Source organism: Ornithodoros turicata, chromosome 7 (assembly GCF_037126465.1).
Source record: "Ornithodoros turicata isolate Travis chromosome 7, ASM3712646v1, whole genome shotgun sequence".
In the NCBI taxonomy this organism is placed as follows: Eukaryota; Metazoa; Arthropoda; class Arachnida; order Ixodida; family Argasidae; genus Ornithodoros; species Ornithodoros turicata.
Window position 1 is genome coordinate 29,354,887 of NC_088207.1, and position 27,173 is coordinate 29,382,059.

Genomic DNA, 27,173 nt, shown 5'->3' on the forward strand with positions numbered 1-27,173 from the left:
GGAAGTACCCTTTTCATGGCATCCTTCTGACATGGTAGGTATCGACGTTTAAATCTTGATTAATCGGTAATAATTAGTTGCATTTTCTGTGAATTCGTATCAAGTAAAAATGTATGATAAGCAATGGAACAAATTTGAATGATGAGAATAACGATTTTCGATGCATTACAACTGCATTAGTGCTATTTGTTTTCACAAAGTTACTGGCATGATTGCCAAATTAACGCTGTCTGTGCACAACGGTTAGATGCTCATTATTTAAGCACCAAGATCACATAAAATAGAATCGGACAACACAGCACCTGCCTTCGTCACTTGGTTGTTGTTAGGTGTCACTGTGGTAACACGGTTTGTTGTGTCCACAGGCCAGAGGACCAAAGAAACATTTGAAGCGATTGCACGCTCCGAAATCATGGATGCTCGACAAGCTCGGTGGAGTATTTGTAAGTACAATATGCTCTATCAGTTTGGTATTTGTGCTAAGAACATTAACTTTCTCGTAGGCTCCACGGCCGAGCACCGGGCCTCACAAGTTGAGGGAGTCACTTCCTCTGATCATCATGCTGCGTAACCGTCTGAAGTATGCTTTGACGGGGGCTGAAGTAAAGAAGATCGTAAAGCAACGCCTTATCAAGGTAGACCACAAAGTGCGCACCGACACAAACTACCCTGCTGGTTTCATGGGTAAGCATTCGCGAACATTATGGCAGCCCCCTTGCGAAAGTCCTGGCTACATAGAATAGTGAAGCCAGGTTCAGATGGGGGTGAAATTACTTCCACAACTTCAGTCGACAGTGCTTCTCTGGGGCTGTTTTGGGAGTTGCTGGTGACAATGTCTATAGAAAATGTTGTCGATTGGGTCGGTTTTGAACGTTTCCAGTTGATGCCTGTGAATTTGGGCCCACTGTTAAACATTGCATGTTGAGTTTGTCTTGAAATTTATGTAGCTGGATAGACTTGTGTGTAGTTTCTGGCATGATCTATCTCTAGTGGCAGTCTTATTGATTTTCCCAGGGGTTCTAGTAGGGAGACAAAGATAGCTGTAGCCGATAAGGCTTTCTAGCACATTCGTCGCTATTAAGTAGGACAGCCATACTTATGAAGGTAAAAAACTGCGCATAAGAGTTGGGGGCGATAGAGACAATACTCTGCAAACAATAAGTAGTGAATTATGTTATAAAACCACAGTACAATCCTAAACGAAGGTGCTGTGGCATGTGTGTGTGATAAAGTGGTTTCATGTTTCGATTTTGAAAGAAATTGTATCCTGCAGAAACGGGAGCTATTGTTTCATTGAGCCAGAAGAGACTCCATTGCAGGGTCTACGTGCTAGAACGTGATAGTCCCAGCCAAGCCGGGATGTCCGGTTACACTAATTATAAGTAGAGCCTGAAGTTTTATTGAATATTTTTCTTAAATTTGGCGAGTAAAAATTGGGTAAACAAACATGCGCTCTAAATTCATCCAAATTTGGGTGGAAAAACTTCCAGTATGCTAAATTCGAGGAGAAATCGGGCTCAGTTATTCAAACTAACTGAACTGGTTCGGCACATATGGTGATGTAATTGTGTTTACTGCCAAACAAGACGTCCTACATACGTCTCAGTGAGGGCAATTTGCTGGGTAAAAATCAAGTTTCACCCTAAAGAGGCAACCTTCAGTTCGGAGAAGTGTCGGGTTAAACCCTAAAACTTCAGGCTGGAATTATTAGCTACCTCGTAGACAAAAGGTTTTCCTGGTTTCTGTATGAAATGGGCACACCTAACAGCATCTTTTTCTTTTTTTTCAGACGTCATCACGATAGAAAAGACTGGGGAGTTCTTCCGCTTGTTGTATGACGTGAAGGGCCGCTTTGTTCTGCACCGCATCACCCCGGAAGAGGCCAAATACAAGCTGTGCAGGGTGAAGAGGGTGCAAGTGGGCCCCAAGGGGGTTCCTTTCTTGGTCACCCACGATGCACGCACCATCCGTTACCCCGACCCCCTCATCAAGGTCAACGACACCGTCAAGGTTGATCTGGCTACTGGCAAGATTGACGACTACATTAAGTTCGACTCTGGTAAGCTTTTATTTTGTCTCGCAAAGAAAAATAGCCTTCGAGAGAGCCTTACTTTTTCATGGGACATCGAAATAGCAAAAGTACAACTTTTACAGCATCAGCTGTTAAGGGCAGAGCTGCCAGAGATCGTGTGTTACAATTGTGTAGCCATCCCTTCAATTTGTTTCTATAATGCTTTTTCCCAAAATAATCAGTGGCTCCAAATAGCTATTGACAAGAGTCATCTTTGCAGTATGTGAACATGAGACAAAGCTAACTGTAAATGTCTAACTCCAGTGTTATGCTACACACTGTCAAAGTCACTGTAGTAGTCGCTAAGAGTAATTGATTTAGCAAAAATAGCTTTGATTGAGAACATCACATATCCCACACTCCCTGTGGTACGTTTTGCTTGGAATGGAGTGTGTGACGTGTTGACAGCACGTTTGTAATCAGGGAATACCTTCTCTTTTTTTTTTCTTTTTTTGTTTGTCTGACAATTGATATGTTGGGTCAAATATTGAGCAAACCTCAGCTGTACTGCATTGAAAAGTGAAGTCGAGGCTTATGTTCGATTTGGGAATGACCACAATACTATATGTTGTGGTGCAGGTCTGTTCATTCTGGTAAGAAAATTTACTGTGAAAGTTCTGAGCAAAATCTGTTTTTTTTTTTAGTCTGACTTCTTGCGTTTAATTTAGTCTCTATCGAGTCCCGTTCCTCAGTCACGATTCTCCGGTCACTATCGAAGCCATGGAGCCTGGACTTTTTAGGCCCACGGTCATAATGTGGCCAACATTATCGATCTTCTTAACGGTCGCCACTTCCATTGTGACATTGTGGTTGGGGCATTACCAAAAGACAGATACATATATACATGTATTTTTTCTTCCCTGTCTTGGCAGGTACGTGCCTATTTGGGGAAACATATTCTCATACTTTTCTACTTATACACGCAGGAAATGTATGCATGGTGACCGGTGGTCACAACTTGGGTCGTGTCGGCACTATCATGTCTCGAGAGAGACATCCAGGATCCTTCGATATTGTCCATGTCAAGGATTCCCAGGGACACACCTTTGCTACCAGGTAATTTGTTGTTTGAGTGTGCATTGAATAACGTGGTTTATAATTGGGGTGTGACCTTTTCGGGTTAAGCCAGATTTTTTTTTTTTTCTGAGCTCCAGTAACCAGTTTTCTCTGGGCTCTGTGTAATGTGCGAGTTGTGTGTACTCTGACTCCAACAGTGAACTGTACAAAGCACATTTCGTGTTAAAACATGTACTGCTTATAACTATATCTTGCAAGTAATGAATGTTGACCAAATATATGTGCTACAATAACTGCAGGCTACTTGCTGGATAGAGAGGGGGAAAAAAAGAAATGAATACTCAATTGAATCAATGGCACCAAATTTAACCCCAAACTGCATATGTAAAAGCATTATCAGACTCCCTGGTACCGACCTAGGAAAGGCATTTAACCCGAGAAGGTCAGACCCTGTTTATAGTGCTTTACAGGAGCTTTGGAGCACGCCAATGGGGGATGGCATGATGAACTAAATGCACCAGTGAACTGCCATGTGCAAACGATTAGTCTTTCTGAGTAGCCATTCTTTTGCGACCAACTTATGGTTCCAATTGTTTTTGCATAGAGCGACAGCGGACTGATGATCACGTTGTGGTTTGTTTTCAGGTTGAGCTATATCTTCATCATCGGCAAGGGTACTAAGCCATACATTTCTCTGCCACGTGGCAAAGGAGTGAAGCTCTCCGTTGCAGAAGAAAGGGATCGTCGGCTGCAGATTAAGGCGCAGCACTGAAGTGGCTAATAAACGGGCTGTTCTGGAGCATAAACTTTTATGCTTGCATATTTTTTCACATTTGCTCTTTTCTGTGTACTGGTACCCATTTACTCAGTACTGGAATGCAGTGGGCCTTGTGGTGCCAACGCCTCCTGATGAGCCTGGTTGCTTAAAGTGCCACTCCACTCTCCGAGAGTTTATTCTATTTAGTCCATGAAAAGAAGGTGCCTCAAGGATATGCGAAATTTCAATGCTGTTTCGATGACGCCAGGAGGGGACGACGTAATCATAAGCCCACAAATTGCAATGATGCCATGTTCTGAAGAGGGCACTTTTCTCCTAGCAACGCTGCCGGCGTCCGGGGAGGGTAATGTGGTGAAGTCACGTGACGCTGACCGAAAGAGGGGGAAATGGGAGAGATGTCTTCTCCCTCCTTTGTGTTTTCTCGAAGGTCGGAGGATATGTCATGTGGGACTCTGCTGATGCAGTGCAAAAAGTGAGCCCCCGGGAAGACGCGAAGGGCAACAGTGTTGCCAGATGAGAGCTGGGTGCTCCGTCTGTGCCTAACATGACCTCGCAGTTCTCAAGAGTAAAAATCATTTTTTGTTCTAGCCCTTCTGTCACGTAGAGCCACAATATTTTTCAGGAATGTGAAGTGAAACAAGAGTAGTGGCACTTTAAACAGTGTGATGTAGTCATGAGTGAATCACAACTGTGTTTTCAGTGGTCGTAGGTGTGTGGAAATATTGAAATTTTTGAATACGAATATTTGCAAAATTATCCTTTGAATATCACATCACGGGATAAAGGATTAAGACCCCAAAACAAGTAGGGTCAGAGCTGTGTCCTGCTGGTCCTTAGAAGAATGCCCGAAGTGCTCATAAGGAATATGTATTAATGTATTTGACTTAGCGTAGGGCATACATGCCTATATGCAACTGTACAGTAAAATTATTTTTACGATGAAACGTGCTGTTCTCATGAGGCAAGCTGAAAACCGTAAAAACAACTTCACTTCAAAAATCTTTCATGAACAGTGAGCACTCATGTTGGCATTGTAAGTGTTGGAGGAACGTACAGAATGGAAGTGGAATGGCAATGAGACGTTCAGAATGTGGGATGGTTTAGTGATGAGCACATATCAGAAGGAAGATGAAGGTGGCAAATGCTCTCTTGTTGCACTGAGAATGCCTTCCACATTTGTCGTGTAGGCGAGAAACGCGTGAGACCATTATTCCTGACAGTAATGCATAGTTTGGAACGGCCTCATTCGTTAGCGCAGTAAAACCTTATCCTCGACTATGTTGTATGGCTGTGCTCATCACGTGTGATTGTTTCCACGATGTTTGTGTTCAGCACCTTTTTAATCTGACGCCGATAAGCACGAGTCACTATAACAATAGTTAGTGCAATTTCAAATTACATTGCAGTGTTATTGTCATCCTAGGTGGCACTTTTAACATACAGTTAGTGATCTGGTTCCCTCAGTGTTTGTATGGCCATGGTATCCCCCCCCCCCCCCCCCCCCAAGAAAAAAAAAAAAAGTGGCAGAGAAGAGGGTCAGCTTCCCTTTGTACAAGATAGCGCTGTGAGCTCTGGGAATTTGGAAGCGCCCGTGGGGAATGTGGGGAGTGACTTGACCTCCATGCTGATAATGTCCATAATAATGAGACAAAAAAACTTCGGCTTTATAGCTTGTTTTACTGTCCACTGTCCAAATAGCGAGCTTCCATAGTAACGAGACAAAAATTCATTATGAATTTTCGGTTCCCACAAAAATCGTCCACAATTCGAGTTGTCCATACTTACGGGGTCCATATTAACGAGGCACGACTGCACACATGTACAGCATATTTTGACCCGTATGAATATATCGGCTATACATGCTGTACATGTGTGTACAGCATGTATACGCGGTAAGTGCAGGAAAAACATAATGTCACCAGAAGATGGCAGCATTAGAGATTCAAAAACAAATTTCTAAGCTGCAGGCTGCGGAGTATTATAATGGAATACCTGGGAAACACGTCCGCCAGCCCACATATTAGCCAACAAAATCGCTTTTCCGGTACACCTAACAAGCAACTTGTAATTATCCAGTGCAGAGTACTGCCAGCGATATAAATATAAATAAATGTAAACCAATACTCAGGAAACGCATTCCCGATTCCGAAGACTTCCACCCATACGATGTGCGCCACAAAGCTTGACATCAACGCACCAAGGTAAACGAATGCTAAGATTCCAAACGAGAACAATGCGATTCTACGCTGGGCGTTGCTGAGAACCAAAGAACCCATGCACCAGTGAGCCGTTTGGGAGCAAACGGTTCTGCTGCTTTTCGATTCACTCGGTGAGTGAGCTGTTCTCAGACACCTTCAGTTCAGTATGTGAAAAAGGGTTCTCTATGGTTCTTCAATCTCTGGCTCTTCAACCGACTCAGTTGGTTTAGCTCTCCGATTCATATTGAATCGTGGGGCTTGACAAATCACAAATGGGTCAGCCCGTGGAGAGAGGTCCTATGTCGCATTCAAGCTTGGGAGTAATGTCGACAGATGGCACCTGCACCCAAATAGTTGAGTCTTAGTGTTGATTCACTCAGTCGCAGGGGCCAAGGGAACGGTGGAAACTACAGCGGGAACCACAAAAATGGATATTTTTGGTTATCTGCTGGATCATCGCTGGCCAGTTTTGGATTCTTACTAACAGGTCTCAATGAGTCTTGCGTTTTCCCGTAGACTACGAAGGGAACCATGAACGACCATTTGCGTGCACAAAGAACCGGTTCACTCATGATTCGTTCATTGTGAATGAATTAATCGTGAACAACCCCCCACTAGTCAAGGCGAATTGTCAGGCTAATGCGTTTGCGTCCAATTCCCTTTTTCGTGAATATGAAATAAAATACTGTAAAAACAAATGAAAATGACAATATGTATGATATTGATGCGTTGTTACATGTAGGCCAGTGGCCCCACTCCCCCATTGGGTTCTGGGACCAACGCACCTGTACCACCCAGGCCAAGATAACAGCAACTCCATTCTGGAGACTTGAGTGTGTGACTTGCAAAAAGCATAGGCCAGAGTTAACAAGCCTTGTGTTTGTGTTGTCCTTCTGTTTGTGCCTAGACTGAGGCTTTTGCACTGTGGAGTTTGTCCAGCAGCAGGCCTGCATTTACACCATACTGCCAGAGTTCACCTTGGTTCCCTTGCAATGCAACAGATCTGCATCGAGGCTTATTGTTAGCATCTGCCTACAAGACAAACGGGCAATCACTATGGCCTGGGTGATACAATCGGGTATATATAATTGTAATCGGTAATACATACATAATGTAATGTATGTATGTATGCATTGGTAGCAGATATTATTGAGCAATCTCAGAAATTTCAGCTGATGGCCCTGTTGGAAAATCCCATAAGAATCCGTATAGGATTATAGTACTGGATCTTGTATGGTATTGGATCCCATAAGATAATACGATGTTATATGAATAGGACCCCCATATGTAAATAATATCTCATGTGATATAGCTAAATGGGATCTGGTTAGGATATCTGACCTGTGCACATGCTCATGGGGCATGTGTTTCATTGCTTGCAGTAGTGGGTGCACTCACATGTATGTGGGAGCTACCATACATGTATTACGTGTCATATATGTGTACAAGTGGAAACAAAAAAGAGTAAGACAAAACGATATTACTGCTTCTTTTTATTTAAATCATTGAGCATGTAGCACAAATGCTTTCTGAATTGGCTAGTCCTTCTCTGCACCTTTGCTTTTTTTTCTGCATCAGGCAGCCCTTTCTCCGTGGTATCTTCAACATACTTGTGGAATGCATCTGGAATGAAGCAAGATGTTGCGCATTTATTCTAGCGCTGTATCGCCCCTTGTGATGAAACTCCCCACTCATCATCATTCAAATAAGGTTGTTGCATTCTGGTGCTGTAAATCACCAGCTCCGTACTGCAATAACATTCTCCCTGCAACAGATAACAGCACTGTTTGCATTTTTAAATTAATGATATGTCATCACAGATTTATTGTATGCTTCGTGTATCTCGTAAAACCATTTGCTTACTACACAGAATATTGCATCTGTAATATATCGAGATAATGAATGATTACTTTATGTACGTGTACAGTATTGGTATCGCAGACCCTGTAGCTCTATTAACAGCAATTCACTTACTTTTTACGGCCTCCAGCTTTTGCGGTGTAAGGCAGGGCTTCGCTGGCCTACCTTCTTTCGCGAATCTTCTGGGCGGTTGCCCAGTGGCACTCCTTCCAAAGAGTTCACTGGGCTTCCAAAAGGCCCGAATGAGCTCCCTGCAGAAAATAGAGTCTGTCCGGGCCTTGCGTATGCGAAGGAACTCTGCTTCATCGATGAAGAGCCCAGCACCAAAGTTCACCTACAGACACAAAGAAAGTAATGGAGAATGGCTCCAAAAGCACATACACTTCTAAAACAGCTTCACTTATAGTTACGGCAGATACCAGAAAGTACATGACAAAAACCCAAAATCTAGGAAGGCTACGACAACTGGCACGCACAGACAAAGTCCCAAACATGGCTGAACATTTTATGCAAATTTTGATTTTGGAACAAAAATTCAGGGATTTTTGAAGGACCTTATAAGAATCAGCCATCATATTTTTCTATGGGAGGGGGGGACATGTTCATTGAAAAAAATATAGAGAGGAAACATTAGTCAGGCACCGGGATGTAGAACACAGCTTATGACCAGGGCTTCAGAATTTCACAAAAATATTTATAAGCTACAGGTATCTCATGAGAGCATACACAGGGACTGCGCAATAGTGATCCGATAGATGTTTTCACTTCAGCTGCCCTGCCGACGGCATCATCTTTGTAGCGGGGCGGTACATTTTCATGACGCAGGCGGGTTCCCGGTTCACATGTTCCAAACTAATGCCCGAAAAACATACGAAGTCACGTAGTGCACCTTCCGCTACCTCCTTCTTTTCCCTCTGATGCATAGTAATGTGACAGATTGTTCGTTGACTCGCTTTTTCGATCGCTGCTTTTTCACTGATAGCTTTCATTTTGGCATGGCGCTGAGATGACATGTGTTTCTTGATGCAATCATATGCTTTCTTTGCAAGGTCGGGTGAATGTGCAATACAGCAGTATTGGCACACTAAGCTCCATTCTGATCCACTGGCAGCATCCACCCGATCGCGCACACAACAACACATCTCCTTCGAAGCACCTGCAGGTCGGGAAATTCCTTAGTCCAGCTGTCCGCCATTTTCTTGCGTCTAACTGCGTTTGAAAAAATGTGTGCAGTGCGCGGTCTCCACAACTTTCAGAACACAAAATGCTGATTGGGTTGGCGTGGCCCGAGTGCAAGACGCGGTATGGCCAGAATGGAGGTCTGTGGCCAGGGTTGTTTGGATTTAATCCACATGGATTTTATCCAGTGGATTTTTTAAAAAATTTTATCCGCACAATTTAATCCAGATTGTTTAGAGATTTTGTCCAGATGCGATGTGAAAGGCAATCTTAATCCAATGTCACAAGGAAAACTCCCGCTTTGTTTTATTGTAGTGTTGGCCATTTACAAAAGCCCAAGTACGTGCAACATTACCTAGCTTCTAAGTCTTTTTAACTTTGTAACTTTTTAACTGGACTCTTCTAACTTTTCAGATTTAACTTTTTTTTCCATTTTCTTCTACTGCCCATTCAGGGAGAGGCATTGTTCTGCTTCCTGGAGGCATTGTAACTGAAGTACGATAGCTAACCCAGGCGTGTAGTGTCTACAACGTTCTACCCACGCGATGGGACTCCACCTTTCGGAAAACAATGAAAACTCATTTAATGCTCCATAAACCGGAACTATGACAGGTCACCTGAAATCAAGAAGAACAGCAAAACACATTTGGTTTTACTCTGTGTCACATTTCTAGGCTTGTCTATATTCTCCAAAAATATCCAGGTTTTATCCAACATAAGCTCACTGGAGGGGATCTTTTTAAAAACATCCAGATTTTTTTCAACCCTGTCTGTAGCCCCCATGCGGTGCAGATTGACTCTGCCATGCATTAAAAGGGATTAGGTGCAATCAACTCTACTTTGTTCAACTTGAATGTGAGATACAGTATTGTGGTCTGTGGCCCCCATCCAACTGCATGTGGTGCATGACCGATCATCACCAGTTTCGTCTTGCAGGTCAAATTCGAAATTTCCTTCCTGAAAGCTTACGACGTCGTTCAGGGGGTAGATAAAGAGTCTAACTCAGAGTGGCCAAAGGTGCATTCAGAGGGTAAATTCGGGAAGTAATCAGGTTAAACTCGAAAACTTCTGGCCCTGTGCGTGAGATGCCGTTCGCATGTGGTTCCTGTTGCGTAGGACAAAAACTTAAAGGTGATCTGGGGGCTTGTGGGCTCATTAAAGGTGTTTGTTGCGTAATACACTGTTGCCAGTGGTTGCGGCTTTATTTGTGTGCGCCTGTTGTCTAGCCTTAGGAGTTTTGCCATTTATTGTGGTCACCAGTTCATTTGCTTTTCAGCCATTCTATCCGTGTCTCACAAGGTCATGGGATCACTCACCTTTCCATTCTGTGTTTCAAAAAGGGAAGCATCTGTGATCATCATACCTTCCTGAACCTCTGTAGAACCACTTGTGTGGGGCAGCACCCCTGCACAATGAACAACAGGGCACGGTAAGATTAAAGAAATAAACACGTGCACACCTTTACTTCATCTGACGTACCAAATGCCATGCAATGCCAAATACATGCAACAACTTAACTTATACTTTTAAAATTACCTTTAAATATATATTGTGTGCAAAGTCATACGAGCACGGGCACATACCATAATTATTGGTGTATGACGCCCACCCGTTGATTTTCGTCTTCGAGGAAAATGTTTCGGTGTACATAATACCCCTGTCACATGGCAAACTGAATGGCATTCCCAGTGAATGACATTCGGTGCGAATGTAATTTGCTTGCATTGCATCGAACTACATGAAGGAAACGAATGTCACTGTCGATGATTAGGACAGCAAGAACGAACATATGAAGCTGCATACAGGTACATTCGATGTGTTTTCATTTCTTTTCTCGAAACTAGCGAAACATTAGATTATTTCACAAAATCACTGTATTTTGGACGACGCCCAGTATCACAAGCCAAGACAACTATGAAGCTTATTTGGACCATGACCTACTAGATTATAACGACCATGTCATACTTGGCAACCCCAATGAGGAGCTAGTCCGCACGATCCGCTAGGGGCGCAACTCATTGGCCCACGAGACCTACATCATGATTGGACAATGGAAATTTGAATTTTGAACGCGCAGAAGTGTGCACATGACTACCGTAACAGACGGCAATAGCTTCTATGAAAACGCGTGGAATGATGATGATAATCAACTTTAGAATGAAACATCTTCCATGTACGAGACCTATAGGGTAGTGTTCGTCACTGCACTACAGTCAACTTGGGAAAGTTTCTGTTCCAGGAACAGCTCACATAATAAATAAACGAGTTTCAAAGATTCGCGCTCCCTCTACAGCTAACACCATGATGTAAGCCAGGCACGTAAATGGGAGCATGGCCCATAAAATTATAGACGACCTCGTCGCAATCCCCCTGGTTTCCCTCGTCGCGATGCTGGACGTCTTTGTGCACCAGTGAAAGCAGGCATGAAAGCGAGGCCAATCCTCCTCAGCTACCCGTCCTTCCGGCTGTAGAATATGCACCACTGCGCCCAGACACTCTGATTGGTCAACAAAGTTTTGAAATCGCATTTTGTATCCGCATATGTGGATACCCTGTGCCATGTGCCCTGGCCGTATCAGCGGTTTCAGCATAGTTTCGAAATAGCGTGGCGTACTCCTGTGTTCCATGTTCTGCTGGTGTCAATCGACAGTATAGTTTGTACCAATATGCTGACGCGTTTATTCGTGCGACAAAGTGATTCTGCGTGTGTTGTGCTCTTTCTGGACACAACTATTATCCCATGAACAGTGTATGAACTGCAGAACTGGAATGCTGTCACGAGTTGGAGCGTGAAGAACACGTTCGGGCGCCATCAGATTTCAATTTAAGAGAGCAATTTACACTACAGAAAGTTTGTTACAATACATTTGTCTGTGGTGGCACTGCATTTCTACCTGCTTCCACACAATGTGCAATAGATTTTGGTCACACGCGATAACCATCGATTCAAGTGGCTACTTTCCACCTACAAGCTCGAAATTTCATTGGAATAAAGTCGACTTGCCACCCACGCTGCGTCATTGCACCCACTTCTCTATGCTTTATAATTCGCTCCACTTAGACGCTGACAAATCTAGCAGATTTGGGCACGTGCTGGGCAATGGACTCTGCCAACAAGCCATAAATATCTATGGGGAGTAGATGCGAGATTTTGTAGCTGCGACAGAGCTTCCGTGTCGCTCGAGTGGTGGCGCCGCCATCGAATTTGCCGCTTGTAGCGTGTTATGGGATCTGCCCTTTGCCGGTTATGACGTGACGTGACGTTCCACATGTGTGGAACATGGTGCTACGCTCCTGGTTTCTCTAACATGTCTGACACAAACCAGACACGACATTCCGCAAACCAATCACAGACTCTTCGCGACCAGCAGATGCTGTCCCCCGTCCGCCTGTTGGTCGGTTGCCAAGGCTACCAAGATCCTTCCAGCCGCTCCCTGATTGGCCTTGTCCAGGTGACGTTTTCAGAGAGGGAATCTCGGAATGCTCTCAATATGCGTCGTCTGCTGTGTTACATCAAGCTGCACAGGAACAACGCCACCAATTCGCATTGAATTTTCGGCGTTATAATCAGTGATGAATGTCGAGTAAAACGCCTCTATAGTTTTGGAATCAACCGGGATAGACCCGATAGTCCCGTTAAGGACAGTTGCATGGCATCGGGAGCGCCGATGTCGTCCTGCATGTTATATAATCTTGTGCGGAAATGTATCGATGTATAGCATGCACTTATAGGTAACACGCACTGGCTATTTTTTCAACTTTTTTCGTGCATAACACACGTGTCATACATTGAAAATTACGGTACTTTAGCAATGCTAAATTGGGAGTTTACCATTCTAACTATGCGTGTATCTCCAGACACAAGGTAGAATAGTTTTAAGTTTGGGATGCCTAAATGCTTAATGCTACATTCAAATACCATCAGGAGGTGCTGGTAGGTTCCTACTGATGCACAAGGCAGCTTGAATGGACACAAGTGCCGCTTTACTGCTGTCTTCTGCAGTCTGCTGACTAGCTGTAGCAGCTGCAGGTGCAGAGCTCACTGTGTTCCTTGGGAATCCCGCTTTTTTGGACACCGTTGAAACATCCGGAAGTGTGGCTGGCAATGCGGCAGAGCTATCTGCATTTTCTTTGTCGGGGAGTGGTATACCAGGTGATTGGCTTGCGAGCGCTTCTGTAATGTTTATACAAAAAAATATTAGCAGCTGCCAACAACTTTATTACAAATTTCTAGCATAACGGAGTGCAAAACTAAAATGAATGCATAAAATTGTGCTCACCAATCTTGTTCAGCAGCGCATCTTGAAGTCTTCGGCAACGAACTCTTTCTTCCAGCAGCTGTCGTTCGATTTCCTCACACTCTTTCTGTACCTTTTTTACATTTGATTGCTGCTCTTTCAAAAGTTTTTTTGGTACCATATCATTTTCTGAGCCAGGTGATGTCTTGACAGAGGCAGTACTTTTAAATAGCTCCCTTTTAGCAGTGTTCTCCGTCTTGGGGTCAGCAGCTGTCTGCAACTGCACAGTTCCATAAGTGAGCACACCACCTCACTGGCACTATTTACAAATAACCATGGTAACGTTGTGGAAAAACACAAGTATTGAACTAATAACCAAATACCTATACACCGCACTTGATGTGTTAAGTATGTTTAGCTGCATTTCCAGAGAATTACTAGGCACTCACACTCGACTAATTGAGCATGTAAGATGCAAGTATATCATATGAGACACATTTTGTTCCAGGATTGTGAATAAACATACATTTGCGAAAGGTTTCTTGTCATTATTTGTCCAGAGCTTCGTGAAGATGTACTTGCTTGATGGCAGCAGATTTCTTGACCCCCCATAGAAAGAGTTCAGCAACCGAAGAAGATCGTTAAAGGCAGTCCAGGAAAGACCATGTGACTTAACGAATGTCAAAATCCTTGTCACTGCCTCAGCTACCGTGGTCGAAGACGACGGTAATGTCGTACGCTGAAACTCCTCCAGGTTGCCCGCAAGCTGCAAAATTTCCGCTTCGGAAAATACCGCAGTCCAACCACGGGATATATCAGGATCATTATCCTCCGCTCTGGACAAAAGCACGTCGTCTACATAGCCGCCATCTTCCACGCTTGGGTCAACTCGTTGGCCAGGCACAGTAGTCTCATTCACATTATCTTGCGAAGAATTTCCTTGCACAGCAGGAGTTTGAGGATTGTGAGCTATTCCTGTTGTCGGCCTTGCACGTGAGTCACGTATTGCCTCTGCGGCGGAGGATGTAGTGCACACCACAGATCCAGTTTCTTTGGTTTCTTGTGCACCACGATCGGTTTGCCTTCGGCCCTGCTCGCTTGTCTCTCTGAGCGCTCGCTCCCTTCGTAGACGAGTGGACCTCGGGACGATAAACGGCGTACCTGGCTCCAAATAAATTTTCCTACGCTTTTTCGGCAGAGAACTAGGCATGATTTCTAACAACGTAGCACTGCGATTTGAACGGCGCGTCAGCTAAGGACAAACGGATACGGATGGATGGATGGATGTATTTGGATTGTATTGGATTTGGATTATAGGGATGAATGGATAGGGCGTGGTGCCCCCTAATGGGACTCTTTGCAAACTTTTCCCCTCAATCCTAGATACCTGATTCCAGAGCTGCTGAAAACATCGCGATATATTCAGCGAAGTACCAAACGGCCTCAGGAGAAGTAGAGGAGCCAGTGACAACATTTTTATTTTGATGTAACTCGTACAACTAACAATTAAGATAACGAAACGAGAAATTGCTTCTCGCCTTCGTCGATCCCGAAATGGCACAATGCAGTCGACTGTAAAATCATATCTGACAAGTTAGGAAGATCGGGATTACGGCAGGACGAAATATCAATGTCGAAAAAACTGTATGAAAAATGTGAAACAGTCTATCATCCGGGTAAATACAATCTTATGCAGTCTAGCAGACAGGAAGTCGAAACAAAAATGACAGCGCTTGCATTAACTGACGACGTAGTTCTGATCGCCTCGTCGGTGGGCAACCTGCAATATACAGGGTGTTTATTTCTATCTGCAACAAGTATTCATAAAAAGGGGAGTTGTCTTAGGACATTCTTACTTTTGTCATTGGATTACTCGACTGGGCTGCTACCAAAAAACCGTATTCAAACAATCAAGTGACTAATAGATATACTTTCAATTACTATCAATCAATTAGATACTATCAGCTTATTAATTTTTGACGTTACTGAGCATATTCTAATTGCAATAATAAAGCCTGATCACCACATGACCCGCTCGAGCCACTGATGAAGCACTAAGGGCCAGTTCTCACTTGGCGACGCACGGCGCGGCGTCGTGAGCGGGCGGCGGAAATAGACGCGCATTTCCGGAGTCGGGAGAGGAGAGACGTCGAGCCAAAAGAAACTGCCATGTTGAACTTCTTTCACGACGTCGGCGACCAACTAGGTGACACAGAAAGGCCACGCCCCCTGATTTTTCGTCTGCTTTGGACGACGGAAGGCCACTGTGGTGGGAACATGAAAATTGTGCGCGCTGACGGGGCGGAGGAAATGCGCCTCTACTTCCGCCGCCCGCTCACGACGCCGCGCCGGGCGTCGCCAAGTGAGAACTGGCCATAAAGTAGACCTGTGCGCCGCCGCCTTTTCTCTGCGCGCTGACGCCGCCGCTGGCGCAGCCACGGCGCGCGGATAGCCCGCGCGCGTTCCGTGTTTCGATCGGCTTCGCGGGAAGCTCAAGCAAGCAGCTCATCAAGGTCATCTTATCGACATGTCATCAAGGTTGACGGCTTTGAGCTGACTGACATCCTCGGGACGCTCTGCACTCTTAGAAATGAACTTCACCGCATAGCACGCTCCTAGCCAACCATCCTGTCGAATGATTTCGTTATCTGGCCTGATTTGTTGAAAACGGGAGGGCTCGCGTGGTTCAACGGCTTCGGCCGGTCGTTCTTTTACTTCCTGTATAATCTCATGATCAGTATAACCAGTATAACACTTCTTCGTGTCCACCGGTAATCTCTGAGGAGTATGCGAAAGTCTAGTAGAGCGACGTAATCCAAGACCATCGTCTTCGGTGGAATCGTCGGAAGTATCTATAGAAGAACTGTTCCGCATGGCAGAGTTGTCTGACGTTTGCGTGTCACGACGCGTGTGCGACGTTGTGGTATTTGATGTGGAGTCATCGTGAAGAGAGACGATGGTGGGCTCGTAGAAAGGAACATTGAGTATCTGCTCGGTTTTGTGTTGGTTGGAACCGTGCAGAAGCTCCGAACCACTGCGCTGTTCTAGGCAGCGAACGTCCCGCCTGACGAAGACTTGTTTACGTTGAGGGTTAAACAACCCATATCCCTTGCGGTCATCGCAATATCCCCCCCCCCCCCCCAAAATGCTGTGTATGCTCCTGTCTTCAAGTTTGGACCTGCGATGTGTTGGAATCCATGTATATGCAAGACACCCAAAAACGTTCAGGTAGGCAACCGTTTGTTTGCGATTGGTATAAATCTCCTCTGGAGTACGTCCTTGCAATATCCTTTTGCTGCACCTGTTCCTGATGTAAGCTGCTGTATTTACCGCTTCAGCCCAGAAGACCTCATGCAATTCTGCCTCTGCGAGTAGCACGCGGGCAGTTTCGACCCGGGCGGGCGGTTTGTGCGTTCGGCTATGCCGTTCCGTGCTGGAGAGTAAGGCATTGTCTTTTCATGCACGATTCCCCTACGTGTGAGAACGTATTCTGCGCAAGGAGGTACCTTGAGGCCAAGAAGCGGGCCTTATGCGAGGCGCTCGTTCCGTTTCTTCTTTCGGTTTGAGATTAAAACGAAATTGGTATACTCAGCTGACGGGTCGTTTTCGGTGTCTCCGGTTTCTTTCCCCCACACCATTCAACCATGTCTCCTGTGAGCAGCAGCATCATCACTGCCACTTTTCGGAGCATGATAGGACTTTTTCGAAATTGTCTTTGAAGCTGTAACCTCTTGGAGGAGAGCAACGTTCCTTATCTTGTACTTTTTCTTCGTCGCTGCAGAGCGCTCTCTGTGGCTGATTAACGATTCTTCCGAGTTGAACGTTTAGCATTTACGTCATTTCATGGGTTCGATCACTAGAATAGTGTTAGCGTGACGTTCTATTTCATTTCCACATTAGTTGTACGCAGTTACGGTGGAATACTTTACCAATGACGTCTCTCGGAGAAATCAGTCGCTCTACCAGGACAAAACAATTCCTCTCGTAACTATTCCGACGATCCGCGCTTTGTTTTGCTTCTGCGAGTCAGCGTAACACGCCCTGTCATCGCACCGTGTCTCGCGAGTTGCGGACATAGCATTTTCTGGTTTTGACCAACTTACACTCCACTGTTACACTCCATGTGATCGTATACCAGGCCTCGTTAGCGGGCATGCGAGTGCCATCTCATGTTTTTTTCATTCTTTGCTTTTTCTTGTTGAACATCAAGCATCATGTGCTGGAGAAGCGGGAATCAACAACTCAAGACCCGAACCTGAAGAACCAAGACCACCAACGTCGAAGCGGACCTGGATTCATCAGCGACTCAAGACCGCAAGAAAAGTTGCCTCGCGACTGGAAGTTTGCCCGGAGTGCCCTCTGAACTGTTATCGCAGTTCATTCTTCAACGTGGAGGTCCTGTGAGCAGCAGCAGCATCACCATCACCAACTAACATATGAGTACTGCAGGTTAACAATGAAAGCCTAGTAGCAGCTCACTGCGTTGCACTGTGATTAGACATCACACGCAGCGGTCAATACCTGTCGTCGCCGCGGTCGTAAAGAAGCTCTCTACGAAGGAGTTTCTATAGTACCTCTCCTGAATATGCTAAAACAATATTCTGAACCAATGCAATAACCCGTGTGTCTGCACACACCTGCATGTCTCTGTGCACGTTAGGCCAGGACATAATGCTCCAGTAATGAAGATGAACTGCCGGATTGTCGCTCTGCCCTGAGTGTAAAGCGCACGCGCGGGGACCCTACCGTCCATTCACGAAGTATGGACGGAAGGGCCCCTTCGGGGGCGAAGCGAGAATCCGGCGGGAAGTCTTCTTCGTCACTCTCAAACCTGTTAAACATGTTACCGTTTCTGTTTGTTTGCCGCGTACTTATTGAAAGGAAAACGACGTAAAGCTCGCTCCTTTGTAGGCGGCTTAGGAAGAGCAACAGGAGGCTTGGTTACAATGAAACGATGTTATTTACAAGTGATTATTGCCTAACGCTTAGGGGTTAAAGGAGGCCGAGTAAGCTAAGACAGAACAATCGGGTAAAAAAAACCCAGGGGTGCGTGGTTAAACATTGTGGATGGCGCCGCTGCATAATGATGACAATAACGATAGGACGGAAATACAGCTTGGCGCTCACACAAGATAGCTCACCTTTCCATGCCTTCTTTCAAAAAGGGAAGCATCCACAAGGTAGACAAATGGTTGTTGTTCCTGGCACCACAAAAGCACAGAAGTGTATATACCATGGGATATCCCATGATGGTCTTCTGACTCGCCGACGATGATTTTGTGGAGGCCCGTGGACGCATGACGAAGTCACCAAGCTATGTACACGCGCCGCAGCTGCTCTTCTTCTTGTTAGTCAAAAGTGCAAGGCTTTGGACAATTTTTAATTGATGGAAATTTTTTTTTCAATTGAACTTCGAAAATTGCCAAGCGAACCTTACTTTTTTTTACAGAAATATGAAGTCCTCCACGGATAACCCCAGGCCCAACAAAAACTATGCATAGTATCGCAACAGAAATAGTCTAAAAAATTTGTAAAAATTCCGCTTTAGCCCCGCCTGCTTGATTGCGGCAAAGAAAAGCGCACGGAAGGTGCGGGGAGAGGAGGAAGTGTTCCCGCCTCCTGTCTTACGTTGCTTTCCCCCGCTGTGACTTTGATCCTGGTGACAACCGTCTTATCACAAAGAAGGCAAAACAAATGAAGGCGGGGACACTTCCTCCTCTTGACGGGCATTTCGCGCACGCTTCTTTGCGAAAATCAAGCAGGCGGGACTAAAGTGTATTTTTTAAAGCGTAAAGCATTTTCCGACTATGTCTATTGCGACACTGTGCATAGTTTTTGTCGGGTCTGCGGTTATCTGTGAAGGACTTCATATTTCTGTAAACAAACGTAAGGTTCACTTGGCAATTTTCAAAGTTCAATTGAAAAAATAAATTTCCCGCAATTAAAAACTCTCCATAGCCTCCTTCAATGGTGGCAAATGTTTCCAGAAGGTAATTGCCGAGAGTCCAACAATCCTCCGGCGAGCACGGCGCCAGTTAGGATTTTTTATCACTTTAGGTGAAACACCCTGTATATGCCGTACAAAGCATGTGATTCAAATCACTAGAATAAATCTGCAATATCTTGCGTCATTTCAGATGCCTTCCACAAACATGTGGAATATAGCGTGGAGAAAGGCTGCCTGACGCAGAAAAAAGAAAAGCGAAGATGCAGGGAAGGACCAGCCAATTAAAAAAACACGTGTGCCAAATACATGGTTGAAATAAAAAGAAGCACTAAGGTCTTTTTGTCTTGCTCGTTTTTGTTTCTGATTGTACGTATATATGGTGTATAAATACACTTGTGGTAGCTCCCACATACCTGTGAATGCACCCGCCACTACAAGCGATGAAACACATGCCCCGTGACCATGTGCACGGGTGAGATATTCTGAACAGGTCCCATTTACCTATATCATATGAGGTTCCATTTTCATATGGGGTCATATAAGATGCTATTATCCTATGGTATTCGATATCATACAAGATCCGGTACCATAATCCGACATGGAGTCTTATGGGATTTTCCAACAGGAACATGGGCTCAAAAAAAAAAAAAAAAGAAACTGGGGAGTGCAGGGAAATCCCTGAATCGCGCAGCTTCCACAATCGCGATAGCAGTGAAGAACAGGTATGTTTTCGGCATCCCTACACCCACTAATGCACACCAAAAGCCTCCCAACGCCCTCCCCCTTCAAAAAAAAAAAAAAAAAAGGAAAAGAAAACTTGCCAGAAAGGCCAAAAAGGCCAAACATGGCCCTCCCCCCCCTCCCCCTCCCAAGATGAAAATCCTGGGAAAAACCACGAAGCAGGCGGATACCTGCTCCTGTGCTTAACTCTAGGACCTTCATGCGCCATTCCAGACCAGTTTAAATTGCCAACTGTAGTTTGAGACAAGACGCAAAAAGGCAATGTGTCAGGTTGCGGTATTAAACCCAACGAAGCAGTGTGCTCAACAGTGGCCAGCCCATAGTGCATATTATCATCAAGTAGGGAACCTACCTATGGAGGTTAGACCAATTCATAGGTATCATTATCACTCTAGCGTGTGTTCTGGACAACAACTCCACCCGAAGGAGGATTCCTGTGCATTTTGTATTTATATTGCTAACTGTAGGATGGGACAAGACGCAATGCTTACCCACATCGCATTTCAAAATAGTGTGAAAACGAAGATTGCTGCTCTTACCCGCCAGCTATGCGAACAGGTCTACGCAGGGCGTGCTGTTCACCACCGGCTGCAGACACGTCCGACGAGGGCTCGCTTGCTCACGTATCGGACACACACACATGCGCCAGTGTCGTCACAACAGTTGTACATCAGACTCTGTCAAGAATCAACCTGAAAATGCTGAGCGAGATGTAAACCAAACGTGAAGCAATATCAGATAAGATAATGTGGTTAACCTTGTCTCTGGCCATGACTTCCCCTTATCTTGAGGTATCAAAGAAGCGCAAGCTGCAAACCTGCGAAGAGGTCGCGCTCACATAATCACGGGTGTGATTCATCGTGATAGGCGTTGGCTGTGTTTATCGGCATGCCTTTGACTGAAAAATCAGGACGTTTCTGGGTGCTCCAGTAACATCACAATAATTAAATCCGGCGCCAGCGGCATGGGCGAGCGGGTAAAGGCATCTGCTCGTTGGTGGTAGCTAATCAGCTTCCGTCACCATTGGCCACCGTAAAACGCTCTGGCGACAGGGACCTACTACACGACCACAACCACGTACATAGCGTACGTACTCGCGGTACCCCACCCTGCGCAAAACGCTAGAGCAGAACACGAGGCTAACCGCGCTGCGGAACATCCCGTAGCGTTGAGCATATACTACACGGCTCCGTACTGCCTCCGCAATGCCGGCGTTTAAAAATGCTTAACGTGGGTACAGAATTTAGCGAACAGTACAAAAGCAGGGACCACAAAAGAAAAGGGTGTCGGGACTGCGGTACGTTTGAGATGCTTTCGACCGTCCACTGCTACCACTTCTTACGACTCGTCAGAGAAATGGGTTGAGCAAATACGGCGTGGATCATAAATGTCTTGAGCAAGCGCTTGCAACCACTTTCGTTTCCGCGCATTACCCTTTGGAATCTTGTGGTACACAACGTCCCTTGTCGAAAGAGCACACTTGGTGTATCCCCGAACATTACAGTATAGATATATGGCATCGCTGTCATGTGAAGTTCTGTTCAATTTCGGCAGAAAATGAACTTTTTGCATACACAAACCTCGCCAGACGCAATTCACGCCGTACGATATGGTTGGGGAGAGAGCAAACAGAGGGCTCTGACAGGTATTTTTGGGATACTGTTTCTTCGATATTTTGAAGAATTGTCCCAGTAATTCTTGTGATTCTTAAAGTAGGGTTTATTGGTAATTAGTAGCCGGTCATTAGTTCATCGTGTATTGCTTAGGTATCACGTGACGTGAGTACTCCAATCATAGCTTATTTTTTCTAATCTATGTTGTAATAATAATTAACGCGCTTTGAGTGCTTAGGCTCTGTGCGCAGCATCACACAGGCAAACACTACCAGCTCGTACACAGAAACAGCGGGGTCAAATTTCACTTTATAGTTCCTTTAAGAATAACCAATGACGAAATATAGACGATGGCTCTCGATCTGTAGTTCTTGTTGTCTTGGGTTTTTCTCTAATCGGTTGTCACGTAGCATTTCGCCACCACGCATCTACCATTAACCATAGAACACTACGCATTATGCGGAGGTGCGGAAAATGAGCGTGAGGGGGGGGGGGGGAGGGGTCTCCAGTGGAAGAAGATGTGAGGAGCTCATGTACACACATAAGTCTACGTTTACTAGCCTTTAATCAAAGCTGAATATTTGAATACGCTGACACAATCGTTCCGTGCTCTGGAAATGAACGTGCCTGGAGCAGGCTGCCAATGCCCATGTATGGTTAAAACATTCCTCTTTGTAGCCGTGTGATATCATTCCGAATGCATGGTTTCGCAACAGACCCGAAGTTGCTCTCGCTGAGCCTGCATACGTGTTGGGCTTCGTTATGTTTAGACTTGCACATTTCCTGCAGTGACGCTAATAGAGTCCGGTGACGTTCGGTTGTATGTGCGTTAAAGTTCCGGCAGTGGGACTGTTTGCCTACGCGCGCATTTTTTTACGTACGCTAACTTCACGCGTTCATAACAAAGGAAAAAACCTTATAAGCAGCTTCTGAGCTGAACATTTTCACACGGAGGCCCCGTCTTTCCAGTGACTGTCACCACCTCCAGAGAGCCATCATGATGCTCATGGGCAAGACCGCTCTTCTCTGCAGCCTCCTGGTAGTGGGTAAGACGCGTTTTTTTTTTTCTTCTTATCTACAAGGGCGTAGCGACAGGTGGGCAAGGGGGACGTGCCCATCCCTTCCTGCCGACCTAAGGCCACTTATGAAAAATGCGCATTCTTTATTCACCGGTCGTCATTTATGTCTGGGTGACTTATTATTAGGTCACATCCATATGAACCTCTGACTACCCAGTTTGCACAGTCGGCAGCATTCATCTCCAGGAGAAGAGGTGAGGGGGTTGCCCTCTGCCCCTTGGGAGCACTTTTTGCCTCCCCCTTGAGAAAAATTCTGGGAACGCTCATGCTTAGCAACTCATTCTGTGAGCGTGGCAACCGCAGTCGCAGAGTCGTGGCAACCGTAGTCGCGTTTGTATCCGTGGACTTTTTCGTACTGGTTGCAGCATATCAGCTTAGCTTCGTGGAATAGCAAGCCGACCTCTGTCTGGCTGACTTTTTCTTTCTTTTTTTTTCTTAATAAACATACCCCCCCCCCCCATCCTGGTAATTCGCACGGTATTATTGGGGTCATATCTGGCTCAGCAAGGTATTGGTCACCATGAGTTACTGTGGATTTTCAAGTTATGCAGCGTATCATATTACGAGAATCTAGTGGGCATCTAGTGGGGGTTCGGATGTCCTGATGTCCCTAATTTCTGACGTCACCGGGTGCTTTAAATGGTATTAGATTGTCGCGGGGGGTAGCGGATTAAAGACAACAAGTGCTAGATGGTAGATAAGAGGCCCTTACTTTTCGTGGGCGCAATTAGGAATGAGTCTGCGCGTCCACAAGTCGCTGCCCATACAAGTGCCCCTGCCTAGACCGCAGTTGGCCAACACGGATGCCACTGAGGCGAGTGAAGAGGGCTGTAGAGCAGGGATGGCTGAGTTGGTGGAAGGAGTCGAATGGCCGGAGGACCAAGGGCCCAACGAACGGTGCGAGCTGGTACGACCGCATGTGAAGGAGGGCTCCGAGAAGAGGGCCCTGTCAAGATGGTGGCTGGTGAAGGGTCTTCCATGAAGGTGGGATTGACACGGTCGATGAAGACGACCTCCAGACGGCCAGGGAGTTTAAGAGTTATCGTCCTGTTCTGGCAGGAGTGAACCGGAAAAAGACCATATAGTAGGGAGGTTGAAGGGGTCAGCGAGTGCACGTCATGGCCTGAGCTCGGCGCAGTAAGCCTGGAGGCGCCTTGCGAATTGTAGAGCGTCTGGCGCAGGCGGTGCAACGGACGAAAAGTCGAAGAAAGGTCGAGTCAGGTCAGATGGTGACACGGATAGGTATACTCTGGGGCTGCACGAACGCCAAGAAGAATGAAGGGTAAATGATATAACAGCCGAAACCGTCGTCACCGATTTCCTCTCAACGTGGGCGCCGCGCTTCTGTGCACCGGCTATCATCACCACCGACCGCGTGCGGCAATTCACATCCCGCCTCTTTGCAATTCCTTTACGGTTTCTTTGGTGTTCGTCATCATCTGACCACCGCGTACCATTCCAGCGCCAATGGAATCGTACAACGCCTCCATCGCACGCTGAAGACCGCCTGACGCGTCACCGTGGATCCCACGCATTGGGTGGAGCGTTTACTGCTCTTCTTCTTGGCGTTCGTACGGCCACAACAGCAGACCTCTCCGTCTCTCCATCCGCGCGACCAGACTCTCGTGCCCTTGCGCCTGCCCGGACAATTCCTCGACCCTTAGCTCGTTGCACCACCTGCGTCTGACCCTCTACAATTCGCAACGCGCCTCCAGGTTTGCTGCGCCAAGCTCAGACCCCCCCCCCCCCCCCCCCCGCGCCATTCCTCCCGACGTCTGTTGATGCACGCAGAGCCGGGTGCATGAACCGCCTCCTATGTCATCCTTCGGCATGACGCCACTCGACGGCCCCTCTAACCTCCCTACGACGGTCCCTTTCCAGTCCCCTCCCGCCAAAACAAGACGATCTCTCTCAAACTCCCTGGCCGTCTGGAAGTCGTCCCCATTAACGTGTCAAGCCCGCCCTTCTGGATGACCCTTCACCAGCCGCCATCTCGACAGGGCCCCTTCTCGGCGCCCTTCTTAATCTTGTTCCTAATCTTCCGTCGGACCCGTCCGTAAACAAGGCGGATGAACACGAAATTGAAAGCCGGATAGCTTATCCAAAGAGCGCATTGCTGCACTGCTTCACACAAGAAATATATAAACAGACGCCGATTAATTACTCGAAAAAGTCACTGTCGGCGCGTTTTTTTTTTTCCTTTGAGTATTTTTTGCTGAAGGTCCCAATACGTCGAAAAGAGGCTCCGTAAGCGTGCGAAGTAAAATTTAAAAGGTAGGATGTTTATTTAATCAGCGCGCGTATGCAAATGAGCCGCTGACTACTCAGGTCATGGCTGATCTCCCAAGGATCTTTACTGAAAAGAAAGTTCTTCAATGGCGCCACCTGTTTACGAATTATTCAGCCTGCGTGAAACACCCGGTATATCAAGAGGACTGCTGATTAAAGTGCAATAGCATCTGGATTCAAACCGCGCAAGATCGTGCCGCGCAATAATAGCCCGAAGTGCGGTACAAACCTGAATTGTAATTATGCAATGAGACAAGTGACACCGAAATGCGTGTTGCAATCGAGATGGTCACATCATTGGCCATATGCTCACCGTTGCAGGATGCATGGCTGATAATAAAGACGACGCCAACTCGTACATGGACAGAGTCGCTCACGACTTCCTTCCTAGCAGCGTCAAATCCATGAGCCTGGACCCTCACAAGTTGGACGACTTCGACGTTAAAATCGAGGGAACCTCCTTTCCGTACAGCAGAGAGTTCCATGCCAAGCTTAGGGAGGGAACCTTGAACGGATTGTCGAACGTGGTCTCCCGTGACGGCGATTGTAGCAGCTGGAAGAGTGACAATGTCACAGTCGGATGTCACATTCTCTTGGGTGGTATCAAGGCTGAGTACCAGGTCACTTCTAAAGGGGATGAACTTTTTGGCTCAACAAAGGAGTACACGGCCGTCCTGGAGGTAACCAAGATCAAGGTGTCGCTGGAAATTACGAAACACTCAAGTAAGAGTTGTAGAGCTACATACAAGTCACAGGTACACCTTGATTCAGGTGGTTCCATAAGCACGTGCTTTTTTAGTCAGTTAGAACTTAGAAAGAAACCAAATTACATATGAATAGAAGCAATGCCCACAAGCCACATGCATGTATGTTTATTTCCCAATTTCCCATAATCGATTCTTTGAACCATTGGCGGGAAGTAAACATACATGCACATGACTTGCTAATGGCGCGGCTTACGGAACCTGAATATAGTCCAATTGCCGGGAGTAGACATCTTTACTAGTTTGAACCGCACCGGCTTTCAACAAACATAACAAATCCACTTACGGAACCACCGGGATATAAGGTGCACCTTGGGGAGATAAGGCTGATATACAACAATGATTGCACAAATATTTTCTGTAATGGGATATCGGGATTCCACAGTTGCGTGCACGTGCACACCGTATGCTAAACGACGGATGGCAATGTGGTTAAAAAGTCTATATTAAAAAGTGAATAAGAAGCCTGTGATTAAACTGTCTAAACGGTACACTGGAGCTGTTTTGATTTCTGTTTGTTGATGTATTATTATTTTTAGACAAACCTGCATACGTGAGGACCTTCGAAATCCAAAGCATGGAGCTGAGTTTCGTTACTTCCAAGGTTCTGCAGCTTAACCAGGGAAGGACGGAAATGTACCACGCAAAGGCGAAGCAACAGGTGCAAAACAACATCCGGGAATTGCTATCCGGATCGTTCAGAGTGGCCCTCCAGCTCTCCGCTCAGTCTGTACCGCTGAACAACTAATGTGCATTTACGGTCCGAATCTTAGTTGAAACGGGATATACTGAACGGTAATGTTGCGGTGTCCCGTGAGTGTTTAAATACAATAAAGAAAATTTGCAAAGTATGAAAACACGTAGATTGGATGTTTGAACACACGTATCTAGAAGTATACGGCTAACTGAAAAGGCAGCCGCCGGTGCCGATTCTGTAAGCCGCGCTTACAGAATTGACCAACGGCAGAATATCGGGCCCTCGTGTCTCCTTATGACTCCTGCCGAAAGAGTTCATGTTTTTCAATACTCTATCCGATACTTCGCACTATAACACAATTTACAAGTACACAAGGTGCACAAAACAGGAACCCGACATTGCTGCTAACATGTTAACCACTGACGTTTCTGATGTTTGCATTTAAGCATGCATTTTGCTGAGGTGATGAATGATGAAAACAGATGATGGTGCTCAGCATGCATCATGCACGAACCAGTCACGAACGCACCTTTTCACTTTTGCAACGTGCGTCCCTTGCATTGATATTCTTTATTGAAAGACTCAGACTGAAGACAAAAGAAATAATTTAATCAACCAGTTGCACATTTCTTTGTCATCAGTTCATCAGCGATCAAAAATCGTACTTCGTTAATCAGTCTGGCGCTGCTTTGTCAATCAATC

General features: G+C 45.9%; 3 protein-coding genes across 4 annotated transcripts; 2 read left to right on the plus strand and 1 right to left on the minus strand.

Moving 5' to 3' along the window:
• Nucleotides 1-11: 11 nt before the first annotated feature.
• On the plus strand, nt 12-3,898 carry LOC135400757 (small ribosomal subunit protein eS4). The gene is made up of 6 exons (XM_064632654.1): nt 12-34; nt 366-443; nt 504-684; nt 1,790-2,059; nt 2,998-3,127; nt 3,734-3,898. The coding sequence occupies exons 1-6, from the start codon at nt 32-34 to the stop codon at nt 3,858-3,860; spliced, it is 789 nt and encodes a 262-aa protein (XP_064488724.1). The 5' UTR covers nt 12-31; the 3' UTR covers nt 3,861-3,898.
• A 3,642-nt stretch (nt 3,899-7,540) lies between these two features.
• On the minus strand, nt 7,541-20,722 carry LOC135400760 (uncharacterized). Of its 2 annotated transcripts, none has more exons than XM_064632658.1 (6): nt 20,569-20,722; nt 13,384-13,621; nt 13,023-13,277; nt 10,420-10,508; nt 8,039-8,258; nt 7,541-7,687 (listed from the first exon to the last, which is right to left on the minus strand). In XM_064632658.1, exons 2-6 carry the CDS (start codon nt 13,520-13,522, stop codon nt 7,545-7,547), a joined length of 846 nt encoding a protein of 281 aa, XP_064488728.1. In that variant the 5' UTR covers nt 13,523-13,621; nt 20,569-20,722; the 3' UTR covers nt 7,541-7,544. The 2 variants fall into 2 exon arrangements, with proteins under 2 accessions (XP_064488728.1, XP_064488727.1); XM_064632657.1 differs by lacking the exon at nt 20,569-20,722 and adding an exon at nt 13,868-14,761.
• A 1,846-nt stretch (nt 20,723-22,568) lies between these two features.
• On the plus strand, nt 22,569-26,631 carry LOC135399764 (uncharacterized). The gene is made up of 3 exons (XM_064631498.1): nt 22,569-22,688; nt 25,332-25,733; nt 26,314-26,631. The coding sequence occupies exons 1-3, from the start codon at nt 22,640-22,642 to the stop codon at nt 26,520-26,522; spliced, it is 660 nt and encodes a 219-aa protein (XP_064487568.1). The 5' UTR covers nt 22,569-22,639; the 3' UTR covers nt 26,523-26,631.
• The last annotated feature ends 542 nt before the right edge of the window (nt 26,632-27,173 follow it).